At 44.8% G+C, this 15,406-nt stretch overlaps 1 protein-coding gene across 3 annotated transcripts in view; it reads left to right on the top strand.

Moving 5' to 3' along the window:
* ESYT1 (extended synaptotagmin 1) overlaps positions 1 to 15,406 on the top strand; it is a 420,895-nt gene that overhangs the window by 106,287 nt on the left and 299,202 nt on the right. For all 3 annotated transcript variants that reach the window (XM_069230578.1, XM_069230579.1, XM_069230580.1), the window contains exons 4-6: positions 2,442 to 2,518; positions 3,413 to 3,485; positions 4,189 to 4,278. In XM_069230578.1, the coding sequence (XP_069086679.1) occupies positions 2,442 to 2,518; positions 3,413 to 3,485; positions 4,189 to 4,278 (240 nt within the window). The remainder of the gene's footprint in view (positions 1 to 2,441; positions 2,519 to 3,412; positions 3,486 to 4,188; positions 4,279 to 15,406) is intronic.

The raw sequence follows: 15,406 nt of genomic DNA, 5'->3' as shown, positions 1-15,406 counted from the left end.
GCTGGAAGGTTTTCGGGAGGCACCTCTAAGGTGCCCTCTGTGTGCATTTCTTAATAAATCCATCACTGGAATCAATGAGGGTTTATTTTACTGAGATGTGAGAGAAGCCGTCGTGCAGCTGGGGCACTCGTAGTGTCAAGTGTCCAGCACATGCATTTAAAATGGCTTTCCTGTGCACTTAATATGTCACAGAATCGACAGAGGCATAGCAGGGGCATATCTGCTCTTTCATATATTTAATCACATGTAATATAATGCACCCTGCCTTAGGACAGTAAGGCCTGCTAGAGGAGTGATTTACATATATTGCATGCAGTGTTAGAGGACAGGGTACAGAGGCTATCTGTCATGTCATGTTTTCAATTTTGGGAGCACCTTGTCACGCATCCTGCAATGGGACTCTCCATAAGGTTGGTGCTGGGTCCTTCTGAGTGGCACACGTTGTGCTGCAGCTCTGAGGGCCCTCTTCATTACCCATGCCCTAGGTACCAGGGGGCTGAAGGTCCTGGTCACTTGGGGATTTAATGACCAAGTGTCTTTGTTTTACGGAAGGAACACTGGCAGTGGGAACTGGTTAGCAGGAACCTAGTGCACTTCAGTCGAAGTTGCATCTAAAGACCAGGCAACATTTATCAGATATCTAGCTAATGCAAGGTATATAACTGAGGACTGGGTTTGTAAGTGACCTGCCTCATTTATAAGAAAAGGTCAACATTTATCTGTCCCTCAAAATTAGGCCCATTGGTTGCGGCATTCATCACGCCCAGCAGGGCCCCTATCTCTATTCCATCAAACTTCTACTTTACTAGTCAATAATGCTGTATTTAGTGTGGGTAAAAATAAGTAGAAATGTAAATCCTGTATGGCAGAGTTAACATGGTTCGTTTTCTCCTTTGCTAAGCTTATTAGTTAATATTATGGTGGGGTGTGGGGAAAGGGTTAGGTCAGTTAATTGGTCCTTATTTAGTGTATCATGGGCTATCCATTGGCTTTCCACTGGCCTCTGCTTCCCCGGTCACAGGGATGGCGTGATATTCAATCCTTTGCAGATGCATGGGGGTGATGTAACACTTTAACATATAGGCATGTTGGATGCTGTTGCGATTTCAGTGATTCTGTTTGAGACCTCTACAGGTGAAGGCACAGCTGAGAGGTTTGTGTATAACTCTGAAGGTGAACAGTACATAAACAATATGCCCATACGATTAATAGATGTTTCCATAATTCATTTTCCTAGGTGTTTGGTCAGATGGACTATTTGTCCTGAGGAGACCCACAGAAATTAGTTTGTGGGTTAAACTATCGACACTGGAGTGGGGATTATACAATATAGAAAAGTTTATGTTCTTGAATCTATATTTATACTGGACTGAATATTGAAGTTGTGGATACCCATACTGTATATATGTATCATATTTTAATTATTTCACCACTGCACTTCTAAGCACTGTGCAGACTGCACTTTTTAATTCATTTAGGGCCAGATGTAGCAACCCGTTTGCGAGTCGCAAACGGCGAAAATCGCCGTTTGTGACTCGCAAACGTGGGTTTGCTATGCAGAAATGCATTTTGCGAGTCGGATCCGACTCGCAAAATGCATTTCAGACTCGCTAATAGGAAGGGGTGTTCCCTTCCTATTAGCGACTCGCACTGGTATGCAATTCCATTTGCGGCCGCGAAAGCGGCCGCAAATGGACTCGCAGTTACCATCCACTTGAAGTGGATGGTAACCCAGTCGCAAACGGGAAGGGGTCCCCATGGGACCCCTTCCCCTTTGTGACTGGACCAGATATTAAGTTTTCAGGGCAGGGAGTGGTCCAAGGGTCCACTCCCTGCCCTGAAAAACCGAAACTAAAGGTTTCGGATTTTTTTAAAGTGCAGCTCGTTTTCCCTTAGGGAAAACGGGCTACACTTTAAAAAAAAAAAACCTGCTTTATTGACAAGCAGGTCGCTAACATGGAGGCCTGCTGACGTCAGCAGGCCTCCATGTTAGCGAGTGCCTATACTCGCAATGGGGCCGCAATTTGCGACCCACCTCATGAATATTCATGAGGTGGGTCATTGCGACCCCATTGCGAGTTGCAGTCGGTGTCTGAGACACCGTACTGCATAGCAATTTGCGAGTTGCAAATTGCGAGTCGCAGGGACTCGCAATTTGCAAGTCGCAAATTGCTTTTTTCCTACATCTGGCCCTTAGTACCTTTTGGATGAGTAATAAATTATAATGAATGTAAATGATCACAAATGATATGTATTTTAACTTCATGGTTAACCACTATCTAGACCTACGGAACCATCTGTTCTATGTTTCAGTGATTCTGTGTGGTCTCTACAGAAGTTGATGGGATTTCATTGGTCAGAGGTAGGGCACTGCAGAAGCTGGGGTGATGTCTTCCATTGAGGTGGCCCTTTCATGCTTCTGTCACTCTTTTCTCTCTTAGCCCTTGAAAGTGATTGGTGTGCAGGTACATCACACAGACCATGCGAAGCAGCAGATCATTCTAGACCTCCACATCAGGTATTTGGGCAGAAAGGGGTGTAATCTCTCTGTGGTGTGTGTGCGGAATATCTGATCCTACAACAGTGTCCCAAAGCCAGTGCTTGTACATCATTCATCACTGGAAACTGTGCTTCTTTACTCTCCATTATCCGCACTCCTTTACCACTCTACACAGCCAGCACTTATACACAATCCTCTGCAGTCAGTGCATCTACACCACCCTCAGCAGTCAGTGCTATTACACCCCCCATTAATTAATGATCCTACACCACCCTACGTTGACAACGTTTCAAAGCCACCCTCCACAATCAGTGCTCCTACTGCATCCACAGCAATGAGCAGTCCTGTACCTCCCTCCGTAGTTGGTGTTCTTACTTCACATTCCAAAGTCATGGCTCCTACAACTCTGTCCACTGTCAGCAATCCTCCACCAGCCACTGCAATAAGTGCTTCTACTTCACCTTCCTCAGTCACTACTTCTACATTATCCTTCTCAGTCATTTCTCCTGCAGCACTCTCCGCATTCAGCAGTCTTGCACCATCCACCTCTACATGCACGCCTACACAGTCAATGCTCCTACACCCTCCTCTGTGTAAGTGCTTCTAAACCATCCTCTTCAGTCAGTGCTCATGCCCCACCTTCCGCAATCTGTGCTCATATACCATGCGCAGCAGTGAGTATTCATAGACCATCCTCTGCAGTCACTGTTCTGACACCACCCTCCGGATTCCTCATTAATGCAACCGCCACCGCATGAAGCGCTCTGTACCATCCTCCTGAGTCTGTTTACCTACACAACCCTCTGCGCTCAGTGCTCCTACACTATCCAACTAGCCAGCTATTACCAACTAGTGCTTATACTTCACAAAAGGCTCTTCTGTCTTATTATTTTCTCTGATTGTTATTTGCAGTTTTGATTCGGATTTGGAAATCAATTGTGAAGTGAAGAAATTCTTTGCCACATTTGGAGTGAAGGGGCTACAGGTGGGTAGGTGAGATCCTGGATCAGGACATTGGATGGCATGTGTGTGAGAAACTGGTATTGCAAGAGCATGGATTGAAAGGCTGCTTTGAGGATTGAGAAGATTGTGTGAGTGCAGAAGTATGAAACTGATGAGGTGGAGGGGTGCAAAAAAGGTGGAAAACCTTTAGGAAGAAAGGAAAACGCACCTGAAACATATCATTTGGTGTGCAGTGAGAAACTATCTTATGGGGCACGGCAAAGAAAGAAAAACGTGTGGCTGCCAATGGTTTATATCCTTGTAGTCAGTTGAACGCTGGTAAATTATTTTTTTTGTATGCTTGTGGGAAGATGGGGAACCTTGGGAAGCCTTATAGTAGCAGATGTGGTATGAAGTGTTTATATGAGCTTTGTACCCATGATTCCATAGGAGAGAATTCTTGCGAAGGACGGAACTGGTGAGAGAAGATGCCAGTCATGAAAAATATCTGTGAAAGAAACAGGTGCCTTTTTAACCAGCGGAAGCACATGGGGTTGAGTGTACCTTTGAGCATTAGTGGACATGAGTGGAAATGTCTGTAAGATGAGGCATCTGTCGGTGGAAATGTGAGCAGAGATATCAGTGAGTGGAGCTTACTCTATGAGCTGAAGCATCTGAGTAGACACTTGGGCTGTGTAGTTTCCATGTTAGTGTTTAACCATGGATCTCTCTCTTCCGTTCCTCAGCTGAAAGGCCCTCTGCGTGTGATCCTGGAACCCCTGATTGGAGACATGCCCCTGGTAGGGGCTTTGACCATGTTCTTCATCCGAAGGCCGGTAAGTGCTACCTAACTCCCTAAATTCTTTGTTGAGGCACCACAGACCTCACATTCTCTCTGGTTCTCTCTTTTGCATCTGGTTAGTTTTGGCCCACAAAGCTGTGGTATGCTTGCCTTTGTATTTGTAATTGCATTTATATAGCACTTACTACATCTGACAACACATTGAAGTGCTTTATGATGGGCAGCACGATTCTCCAGAATCCAAGGTTAGTGCTTAGTTCAGTGTTGATTATTAGAATTAGTCTTGTGTGCTCAAACAAACCATTCCATGTATTCACTCCAGTTTCTTTGTGGCAGATTAAATTAATAAATTAGGTTTTATCATTAGTGAGAGATGAGTGGGTATTTGAGTTCATGCAGATTCGTGGCCAGATTAACAGGTGAGCCAGAGGAGATTAGGTATTGTTAGGTTATAGGGTTACAGTTTAAAAAAAGGAGAGATTGTGATAGTTGAAACAAATTGTATACAAATTGCAGAAATACATTAATAGCGATTAAGGGAAACAATGACATGACTTAGAGAAGGTTGTACCCAGAGAGAAAAGGCAAACAACAGATTGGAAAGGCTGAAGAGACTTGTTTTTCGTTGTTTTTAAAGGCTAAACTACAAGCAGATATTTGTAAGGACAGATACGTTTTTCATGTCAAATTTTATGAATATTGATGACGCTTTTTGAGACAGCATGAAATTCCATCATGTAAGTCTCTGGATTGAAGCTGCAATATTTGCAGTTGAAGATAATACCCTATTAGACACTTTTGCTAGGCACTTGAGTCCCTTGACAGACAGTATGGTTTTAGGCCACTGCTAAGACCACCCTTAACAAGGAAAGCTGATCAGTTCAGGGATTGTCAACTTCGGATAATGGCTGGGCATAAACCTTAAAAGGAGATTCTGCAAATGCTGAAGTGGATGTCTCCTCAAGTTTAATCACAGTATTAATTGTAAAGACTTACAAGATAGAGGGTGAGGTTATCATTTCCAAACAGTGGAAGTGCATTGTCAGAATTCCAGTGGCTGGAGGGTGTGAATCCAGCCACTGAAGTTCAAGTAAGACTGTTAGCAAGTGGCTGCTGATTAGACTTCCTGGATCTTTACCCTTTGGTGGATGTTAGAGATGAGGGTGCAACTGCACAGATTCTGTTGTACAAGGTGAAGTCGGCCCCCTAAGCGAGGCCTTTTCTCGTCCTTGGTAACATTTTCAATTGGGCTAATGTGTGCCAATGCAAAATCTCACACCTCATTCTGCCTCTGTTGTGGGTGCTTCAGGCCGGAGGCTACCTTGCTTGAAGGGTATCACTACACAAAGGCTGTGTCCCAAGCAGTCTGAAAAGGACTTTTGAAAATAGAACCACCAGCTATAGAAAACCGGCTATAGAAAATTAATCATCTCACAGTGAAAGAAAACATGATGAATGGAACCACAGGACATTGTCTCTTATGCTTGGAGCCCTCTTCATTTGCCAAAGCATTTTCCAGTCCTGTCCCTTCACAGCAGTACCCAAGGGAAACTCCTAAACGCTGATATTCTGACAGTTACACATAAAATGCCTAATCTGGAGCAAACCGAACCGTGCAAGCTTTTTTTGATGACTCTTTGTAGAAGATTTATTGGTGGACTAATGTGATCAAGTGGATATGCCAAGGGCAGGTACAGTGCATCCCCTAATGAGTGTTATCTGGGAAAACTCTAGAGAATGTAATTGCCTGCATTTCCTGTTCCATTTAGTGGTGAAAATATTGGTCTGTGGTTTGTTCTAATCTGAACAAAGAGTTTAACAAATGCATCAACAATGATAAAGGACTGTTGCTGACGCTATTGTGACTGTGGTGCTATTTGTCAAATTGAAGACTATAACATCTGAACCTGAGAATCTGTTGGTGAAACCACTTGGGAGGAGAGACAAAGCATGCCTTTTTTTAAGCTTCTGGAGGGATGGCTCGGGGACTGATTTGTTTTAGGGCGGAGGACGGCCCTCCATTACGCCATTGGGATAGAGTAATTTACTCCATCCACGTGGCGGAGAGGCAACCCCCCCAATTTACAAATGACAGCCAAGCAGGCAGTTATTTTTCAAAACATTTCCAGAAACCACTGAACTTTTTTTTTTTTTTTTTTGTTTGGAAAGAAAAAATATACTGCTTCCCTCACTGTGGGAGTCTTTTCCCATGGTGGGAGGAGCATTATAATGGTTTTACTGTTCAGTACTCCCAGGTTTTACCTGGCAGTAAGAAACAGGAAAAAATGACTACATGTCCGTTATTCTAAATTGGGCGAGCGTACGTGTAGCTATTTCTCCAAAAGCCCTTACTCCCCAGGGCTGTCTGAGAAGTTTGGCCACAGCAGAGACAGAGTAGTCTCCACCGTGACCAACTTAAGGTCCACCTGCATATAGATCAGATGGCCGGACCACTGTGTTAGCTGGGAACGAACTCTGTTGCCTTTGTGACGGAGTTCCTCTCACACCAACATATACATCAGGCCCTCAGGCATATCAAGATGCTGGGCCTGTATGTTCCCATAAAAGGCAGTGACCTTCCTCTTGGCCTGCCTTAAGAGAGCTATGCTAGACCCTTTGAGCCTAGCAACAACATCAACACTGCCTACTCAATTTTGCATAACTTATTACGTGGTTGCTATGTCATCCTTCAGAAGTTCTTGAAAACCTTGTCTGTAAAATTGTGGCTGGTTGGGGTGTCAAAGGCAGTGATCTCCTGTAGGGCATATGTATCGGGCCTAAAGACTAGTGGCATTCAGTGTCTTTAGGGCTCCCAGAGAACAAGACTTTATTTCAGTACATCCATCCGTTTTGTTCAGTGTACCCATGATCTTCCAAAACAGGAAATTGTGATGGATCAATATGTTGATGAAGAAACTCCGAGACTGACAGACAGATATATATATATATATATATATATATATATATATATATATATATATATATATATATACATATACACACATATATATATATATATATATATACATATACACACATATATATATATATATACACATATATGTGTTCAATGGCCTATGTAGCTGCAGATACACATGCTGTGCAAATCTTGCCATCTAGTGTTGAGCTCCGAGTGTTACAAGTTGTTTTCCAGTCACGGGATCGAGCGACTCCTCCTCTCGGTGATAGTGCGCATGGCATCGACTCCTTTGTAAGATTGTTTTCTTTCCACCGTCGGGTTTGGATGTATTCCCTCTCGCTCTGGGACTTTTGGTTTGTAAATTCTCTATTCTCTCAAACTTTTCTCATACTGTCAGTATTGTTTCGAACGTGGTTTCTTCTACACTCGATCCAATAGTACCGTCGGGATTCCGAAAACACCATTTAGGGCGCTCATGCCCACTTTGGGCCTCGTTGGCCCTACCGCATCATAGCCTAATGGATCGGACCCCATTCCAATTCTGTCCTCTGTGCCACTCAAAATTTCCTCTCACGACCAGCACTTGGTCTTTAATCTCTGTCTTTCTCCGGAACATTGAGGAGAAACCTGTGAGGCGTGTCTGTCTTTTCGATCGAAGAAAACATTATGCGATCGAAGGGCACGAAGACTGGAGACGGCGACCAAACATACAGAGTCCACCACCGACACCCTCAAAGAGGAGCAGGCACAAACTGCAGTTTTGATCCCAGACTCTGACCAGAGTTCAGATGGTGATAGCCAGCCAATAGCAGCGGTGCATTGCGTGAGTACACCTGCCCCAACACCAGCTTTTAAAAAATCAGGCAAGGCCTTGGATGCATCACTGCTGTCAAGCCATGGTTCCACCCGGAAAAAAATAATCGCCGACCGACCCATGGGTTCGGCGCTGAAAAAGGCCAAAACACTCCATCAATAATTTACCACGCCTATTTCGGTGTCGGGTCGTGCCAGAAAATACAAGCCTCAACCTCTGAACCAAGTTGACACCCAACATCATCGGATCCGAAAAGATTACGCTCCACTTCGGAGCCGAAGCCTCGGCTACCAGCTTTGGACCCGAAACATCTCAGTCCAACTTTGGAGCCGAAAAAGACAATGTATACATTGGAGACAGGGCTTTCTGCTCGAATGAGACAGGTACCCAAAACATTTACTGAACATTCCTCTAAGGGCACAAAACATACCTCTGAACATCAAATGGAGGAATCGGACATTGAACCTATTTTAGCAGTTATGGACAGCAAGCAAAGGACAATCCAAATTGAGAAAAAGACTGGAAAAAATATTACTTCTCTGCCTCCACAGACTAAAAGAAAGTTAGCATTTCAGGAGACTCTTGATACTGCCCCCACCCCCAGCAAAAATTTACAAGCAGAAAGAAAAACTGAAACCTCTTGAGCTTTCTCCACCACAGTCACCACAACTTTCTTTTTCACCACAACCTCTCACTCCACCACCACCTTCACCCTCTCACACTTCCTCACAAGAAGAAAAGGGTGATTCCAGTTACACTGTAGACCCATGGAACATGTATGATTCCGATCGTATCCCATCTAACGATCCGGATCTCTACTCTACCAGACCATCTCCACCAGAGGATAGTACAGCATATAACAAAGTTATATCCAGGGTAGCTGCATACCATGGAGTACAAATGCATGCAGAACCTTTAGAGGAGGATTTCCTTTTTAATACCTTATTCTCAACTCATAAGCAATATCAGTGTTTACCAATGCTTCCTGGTATGCTTAATCATGCAGAAGAAATATTCAAAGAACCAGTTAAAGCTAGGGTTCTAACACCGAGGATTGACAATAAATATAAGCCTGCACCAACATACCCAATTTACATCACAAAACAATTACCACCAGATTGTGGTCAGTGCAGCCAGGAAGCGCGCCAGTAGTCAGTCTTCTGGGGGATACCCCATCTCCTGACAAAGAAAGCCGTAAATTTGATGCTCTGGGCAAAAGGGTGGCAACACAAGGAGCCAACCAGTGGTGTAATGCCAATTCCCATGCCCTTTTAGCAAGGTATGATATGGCACATGGGCACGAGACGCAAGAATTCTTGCAATACCTACCCAAAGAACACCAAAAGCAGGCACAGCAAATTGTGGAAGAACTTCAGGCCATAACAAATAACCAAATTAGGTCTGCTCTAGATGCAGCTGACACTGCATCTAGAGGAATTAATACCAGCAGCACGATTAGACGACATGCATGGTTGAGGTCCTCTGGTTTTAAACCAGAGATACAACAGGTGGTTCTGAATATGCCGTCTAACAAACAGCAACTTTTCGGACCGGAGGTGGACACAACCATAGAAAAACTCAAGAAAGGCTCCGACACAGCAAAAGCCACAGGAGCCCTTTATACCACACCATTTTGGCGTTCCTTTCGGAAACCTCAATTTGGGGTGGGGAGTTTAAAACCCAAACTACAGAGACTTCCACCTGCCATCCAAAGCAATCATAGCAGTATTACCCAAGGGGGTCATTCAGAGGCTCTTACAGAGGACACAATTTCAGAGCCAGATGTAAATTTGCAGCCTCAAAAGGTGCCTCCACACCCACTAAACAATGACTTCCCAAACATCCCACAATCCCATATGTCTCCTGTGGGAGGAAGACTGCAACAATTCCACTCTCACTGGCAAAACGTCATCACAAATCAGTGAGTACTCTCAATTATCCGCAATGGTCATTGCCTAGAACTCATCACCGCTCCACCAAATATTCCACCTCGTTCTCACAGACTCTGTCCAGAACATACTATTCTACTAAAACGAGAGGTACAATCCCTATTACTCAACGAGGCAATAGAAACCGTTCCCATCTCACAGTAAGGAACAGGGGTATACTCCCTATACTTCCGTATACCAAAGAAGGATGGTACTCTCAGACCCATTCTCGATCTCAGGCCTTAAATCTATATATCCTTTCAGAAAATTTTCACATGGTCACTCTACAGGATGCCATTCCCTTACTACAAAAACAAGATTACATGACAGCGTTAGATCTAAAAGGCGCTTACTTCCACATTCCCATACACCCAGCTCAACCCAAGTATCTAAGGTTCGTAATCGTAGGCAATCACTAACAATTCAAGGTACTACCCTTTGAGGTAACAACAGCACCCAGAGTGTTCACAAAATGCCTAGCTATAGTAGCAGCATACTTCAGAAGACAACACATACATGTCTTCCCTTATCTAGACGACTGGTTAATAAAATCCAGCACCATTCTAAAATGCCAGTAACACACACAATACACAATATACACTATACACATTAGGGTTCACAATCAATTACCAGAAATCTCATCTTCATCCAGCACAAATTCAACCGTATCTAGGTGCAATTCTGAATACTCAATCAGCATTAGCCTACCCAAATCCACAACTGATACTAGCCTTTCACTCCCTAATATCCCGAATGCAGGCCAATCAAACCTACACAGTAAGATTTGTCATGAAACTATTGGGAATGATGGCATCATGCAGAGCAATAGTACCAAATGCATGTCTAAACATGAGACCACTGCAACAGTGTCTCTCGCAACAGTGGTCTCAGACTCAGGGTCGGCTACAGGATCTAGGGTTGTTTGACTGCCAAACCTACAAAACTCTGCAATGGGGGAATTACAACAACTTAGCAAAGGGACGGCCATTTCAAGACCCTGTGCCACAGACCATAATCACAACATATGCGTCAATGATAGGTTGACATCTCAACAATCTTACAATACAAAGGGAATGGGACTCAATCCAACAAACTTATCACATAAACCACTTGGAATTATTAGTGGTGTTCTTAGCCATCAAGGCATTTCAACCACAGATCCTACACAAAATAATCTTAATAAGAACAGACAACATGACAACAATTTATTATCTGAAAAAACAGGTGGGGGACACATTCATCCCAATTGTCCCTTGTAGCTCAAACATAATGGAAATGGGCAATTTACAATCGCATTCACCTGCTAGCAGAATACATCCCAGGGATACACAACCCTGCTAGCGGACCTTCTAAGCAGGCCGCAGCAACAAATACACGAATGGGAGATTTACCCACAAGTAATTCAATATAACTTTCAAATGTGGGGAACACCAAACATAGACCTCTTCACAACAAGTGAAAATGCAAAATGCAAAATGCCAAAACTTCACATCCAGATACCCACACCCTCAGTCCAAGGACAATGCTCTATGGATTAACTGGTCAGGGATGTTTGCTTACGCTTTTCCCCCTCTCCCGTTAATTCCATTTCTGGTCAACAAAATGTGTCACAATTCCCTCACCATGATACTCATAGCTCCCACGTGGGCATATCAACACTGGTACACAACACTGCAAGATCTGTCAGTAGTACCACATCACAAGCTTCCAAACAGACCAGACCTGTTAACTTAGAACAAGGGTCAAATCAGGCATCCCAATCCCAGTGTGCTCAACTTGGCGATTCGGCTCTTGAGGTCATGGAATTTGGATACCTACAGCTTCCATTAGATTGTATGGACATTCTAAAACAGGCATGTAAACTAACAACCAGACAGTGCTATGCAAATAAATGGAAACGTTTTGTATACTACTGTCAACCTAAAAATATTGATCCACTTGAAACATCAGTTCAGGATATTGTGTGTTATTTGCTTTATTTACAAAAAGCAAATCTTGCCTATTCCTCTATTAAAATTAATTTAACAGCAATATCAGCCTACCTACAAAACAGACAACATACCTCTCTGTTTAGAGTTCCTGTTATAAAAATGTTAGAAATGGGGTCTCTAGTTGGCAGTCGGTTTGCACCCTGTCCAAGTAGGGACCCTCACTCTAGTCAGGATGAGGGAGATACCCGCTCAGATAACTCCTGCTCACCCCCTTGGTAGCTTGGCACGAGCAGTCAGGCTTATCACAAAAGCAATTTGTAAAGCATTTGCACATAACACACAGTAATAAGTGAAAACACTGCAAAAGGACACCACACCAGTTTTAGAAAAATAGCCAATATTTGTCTATATAAAACAAGACCAAATACAATACAAATCCAACATACAGTAATGAAAATATGAATTCTGCAAGATTTACTCAAAAATGCAGTTCCTTGACGTCTATAGCTCCACCTGGGGCAATCACGGCGTCGTGATCAGCAAAACCAACAGTTTAGGCCGGCCGCGGCTTTGCGGGGCAGCTAAGGTGTCAGGAAGACCCGCAAACAGTACCTTGGATTTGCAGGGCATTGTGATCCTCGTGGTGAGCTCCGGAGAGCGGCGTCGCTGGCGTCGGTTCTTGAGTCGGTGCAGGAATCGTCAAGCCCTTGGAAGTCATGCACCTCGGGGATCGAACTCAGGGCTGATGAAATCAGGTGCGCTGGCGTGGATGGCGTCGGGGGTGCGGTGCAAAGAGGGACGATGCGACGTGCGGTGCCCACAAGTTCTGGAGTCGGTGCAGGAGTCGTCGGGCCCCTGAGGTCACACGCGTTGTGGATCGAACTCCAGGCTGATAAAGTCAGGTGCGCCGGCGTCGGGGCTGCGGTGCGAAGCAGGACAATGGGACGTGCGGTGCCCACAGGTCACGGTGCAGGCAGCGGCTCAGTGACGGCGTCCAGTGGCGTCGGTGAGACCAGAGCTGCGGTGGGAAGCGGGGCAGTGCGACGTGCAGTGCAGGCAGCGTCGTCGTCATTGCTAAAGCGCTGTCATCGGTAGGCCCAAGCCAGCGGTGTGGGACGGGACAGCGTTTCGTGACCCTCACTAACAGTATCCATAGGCCACGGTGCAGGCAGGATGCCTGGTGATGACACCGGAGTTGATGGTGCTGGCGCCGGTGGACTGGGGCTGCAGTGCGGGACGTGACAGTGCTTTGTGTACCTTACGAGTGGTATCCACAGGCCACAGTGCAGGCAGGATGCTTAGGTGTCAGCACGAGCAGCGTTGTCGGGGATGCCCAGGCTGTGGTGTGAGCAGGCGATGCCGGAATGCAGGACCCACAGGTCACATTGCGAGCAGCGGCTTGGTAAAGTCGTCCGATGACAGGGTCGCAGTGCGAAGCGGGGCAATGCGACTCTGTGCGGCGTCGGCAGGTCACGGTGCAGGCCAGTGGCGTCGTTGGCGGCGTCGCAGTGGTTTCTCCTCTTGAACAGCACAAAACACACAGTTCCCAGTGCTGCAGGTCGAGGAAACTGAAGTCTTTGGTGTGCCTGAGACTTCCAATAGGAGGCAAGCTCTACTCCAAGCCCTTGGAGAATTTTCTCAAGCAGGACACACAGCAAAGTTCACCCTTTGCACTCTTTTCAGGCAGAAGCAGCAACTGCAGGCCAGTCCAGCAAAGCAACACAGCAAAGGGACAGTACTCCTCCTTCAGCTGTTCAGCTCTTCTCCTGGGCAGAGGTTCCTCTTGAATCCAGAAAGATTCTAAAAGTCTGGGATTTTGGGTATTCTTCTTATACCAAGTTCTGCCTTTGAAGTTGGCAAACTTCAAAGCAAAGTCTCAAGTGTTTGTAAGATCCTTCCTTGTCCAGGCCAGGCCCCAGACGCACACCAGGGGGTTGGAGACTGCATTGTGTGAGGGCAGGCACAGTCCTTTCAGGTGTGAACGACCACTCCTCCCTCCTCTCTAGCTCAGATGGCTCATCAAGATATGCAGGCTACACCCACGCCCTCTTTTGTGTCACTGTCTAGAGATGTGCAAAACAGCCCACCTGTCAAACTGACCCAGACAGACAATCCACAAACAGGCAGAGTCACAGAATGGTTTAAGCAAGAGAATGCCTACTTTCTAAAAGTGGCATTTTCAAACAGACAATTTAAAAACCAACTTCAGTAAAATATATATTTTTAAATTGTGAGTTCAGAGACCCTAAACTCCACATTTTAATCTGCGCTTTAAGGATATTTAAAGGCAGCCCCCATGTTAATCTATGAGAGAGATAGGCTTTGCACAGTGAAAACCGATGGCAGTATTTCACTGTTAGGACATATAAAAAGCACACTACTATATGTCCTACCTTAAACATACACTGTACCCTGCCCCTGGAGCTACCTAGGGCCTAACGTAGGGGTGCCTGACATGTAGTAGAAGCGAAGGCTTAGGCCTGGCAAGTGGGTACACTTGCCAAGTCGAATTGGCAGTTTAAAACTGCACACAGAGACACTGCAGTGGCAGGTCTGAGCCATGTTTACAGGGCTACTAATGTGGGTGGCACAACCAGTGCTGCAGGCCCACTAGTAGCATTTGATTTACAGGCCCTGGGCACCTCTGGTGCACTTTACTAGGGACTTACCAGTAAAACAGATATGCCAATCATGGATAAACCAATCAACAGTACACTTTACACAGAGAGCATATGCACTTTAGCACTGGTTAGCAGTGGTAAAGTGCCCAGAGTCCTAAAGCCAACAAAAACAGGTCCGAAAAAATAGGAGGAAGGTGGCAAAAAGATTGGGGATGACCCTGCAAAAAGGGCCATTTCCAACAAAAAGCATTTAAGGAAGGCCTTTCACGCATTATTCCACCTAGAGTTCCACCAGCTCCTGCATGGAATCTTAATATTGTGCTCACAAGACTTATGGCTCCCCATTTGAACCTATGCACTCTTGCACTATTCAGTTTCTAACATGGAAGGTTGCTTTCTTGGTAGCAATTACTTCCTTGAAGAGTAAGTGAAATCCATGCATTTACTCTAGAAGAACCTTTTTTCCAGGTACACAAACACAAAGTAGTACTTAGGACAAATCCACATTTGTTGCCTAAAGTGGTTTGACCTTTTCACATTAATCAGTCAGTAGAATTGCCAGTCTTCTTTCCACAGCCAGACTCTACTGCTGAAAGAGCTCTCCACACTCTTGATCTCAAAAGAGCTCTAATGTATTATGTTGACAGAACAAAGGACTTTAGGAAAACTAAACAACTTTTTGTTGCTTTCCAACAACCTCATAAAAGTAATCCCATTTCAGAACAAGGATTAGCTAGATGGATTGTAAAGATTTATTCAAACATGCTACCTCAAAGCGAAAAGGCAGCTATTAGTAACTCCAAAAGCACATTCCACTTGAAAAAAAGAGTGCCTCCATGGCATTCTTAGGAAATATACCAATGGCAGATATATGTAAGCAGCCACATGGTCCACACCATACACATTCACTAAACATTACTGTGTGGATGTGTTATCTAGACAACAAGC

This window comes from Pleurodeles waltl, chromosome 4_2 (genome assembly GCF_031143425.1).
Source record: "Pleurodeles waltl isolate 20211129_DDA chromosome 4_2, aPleWal1.hap1.20221129, whole genome shotgun sequence".
Classification (NCBI taxonomy): Eukaryota; Metazoa; Chordata; class Amphibia; order Caudata; family Salamandridae; genus Pleurodeles; species Pleurodeles waltl.
Note: the sequence above shows the minus strand (reverse complement) of the source record. Positions and strands in the feature narration are given on the sequence as shown.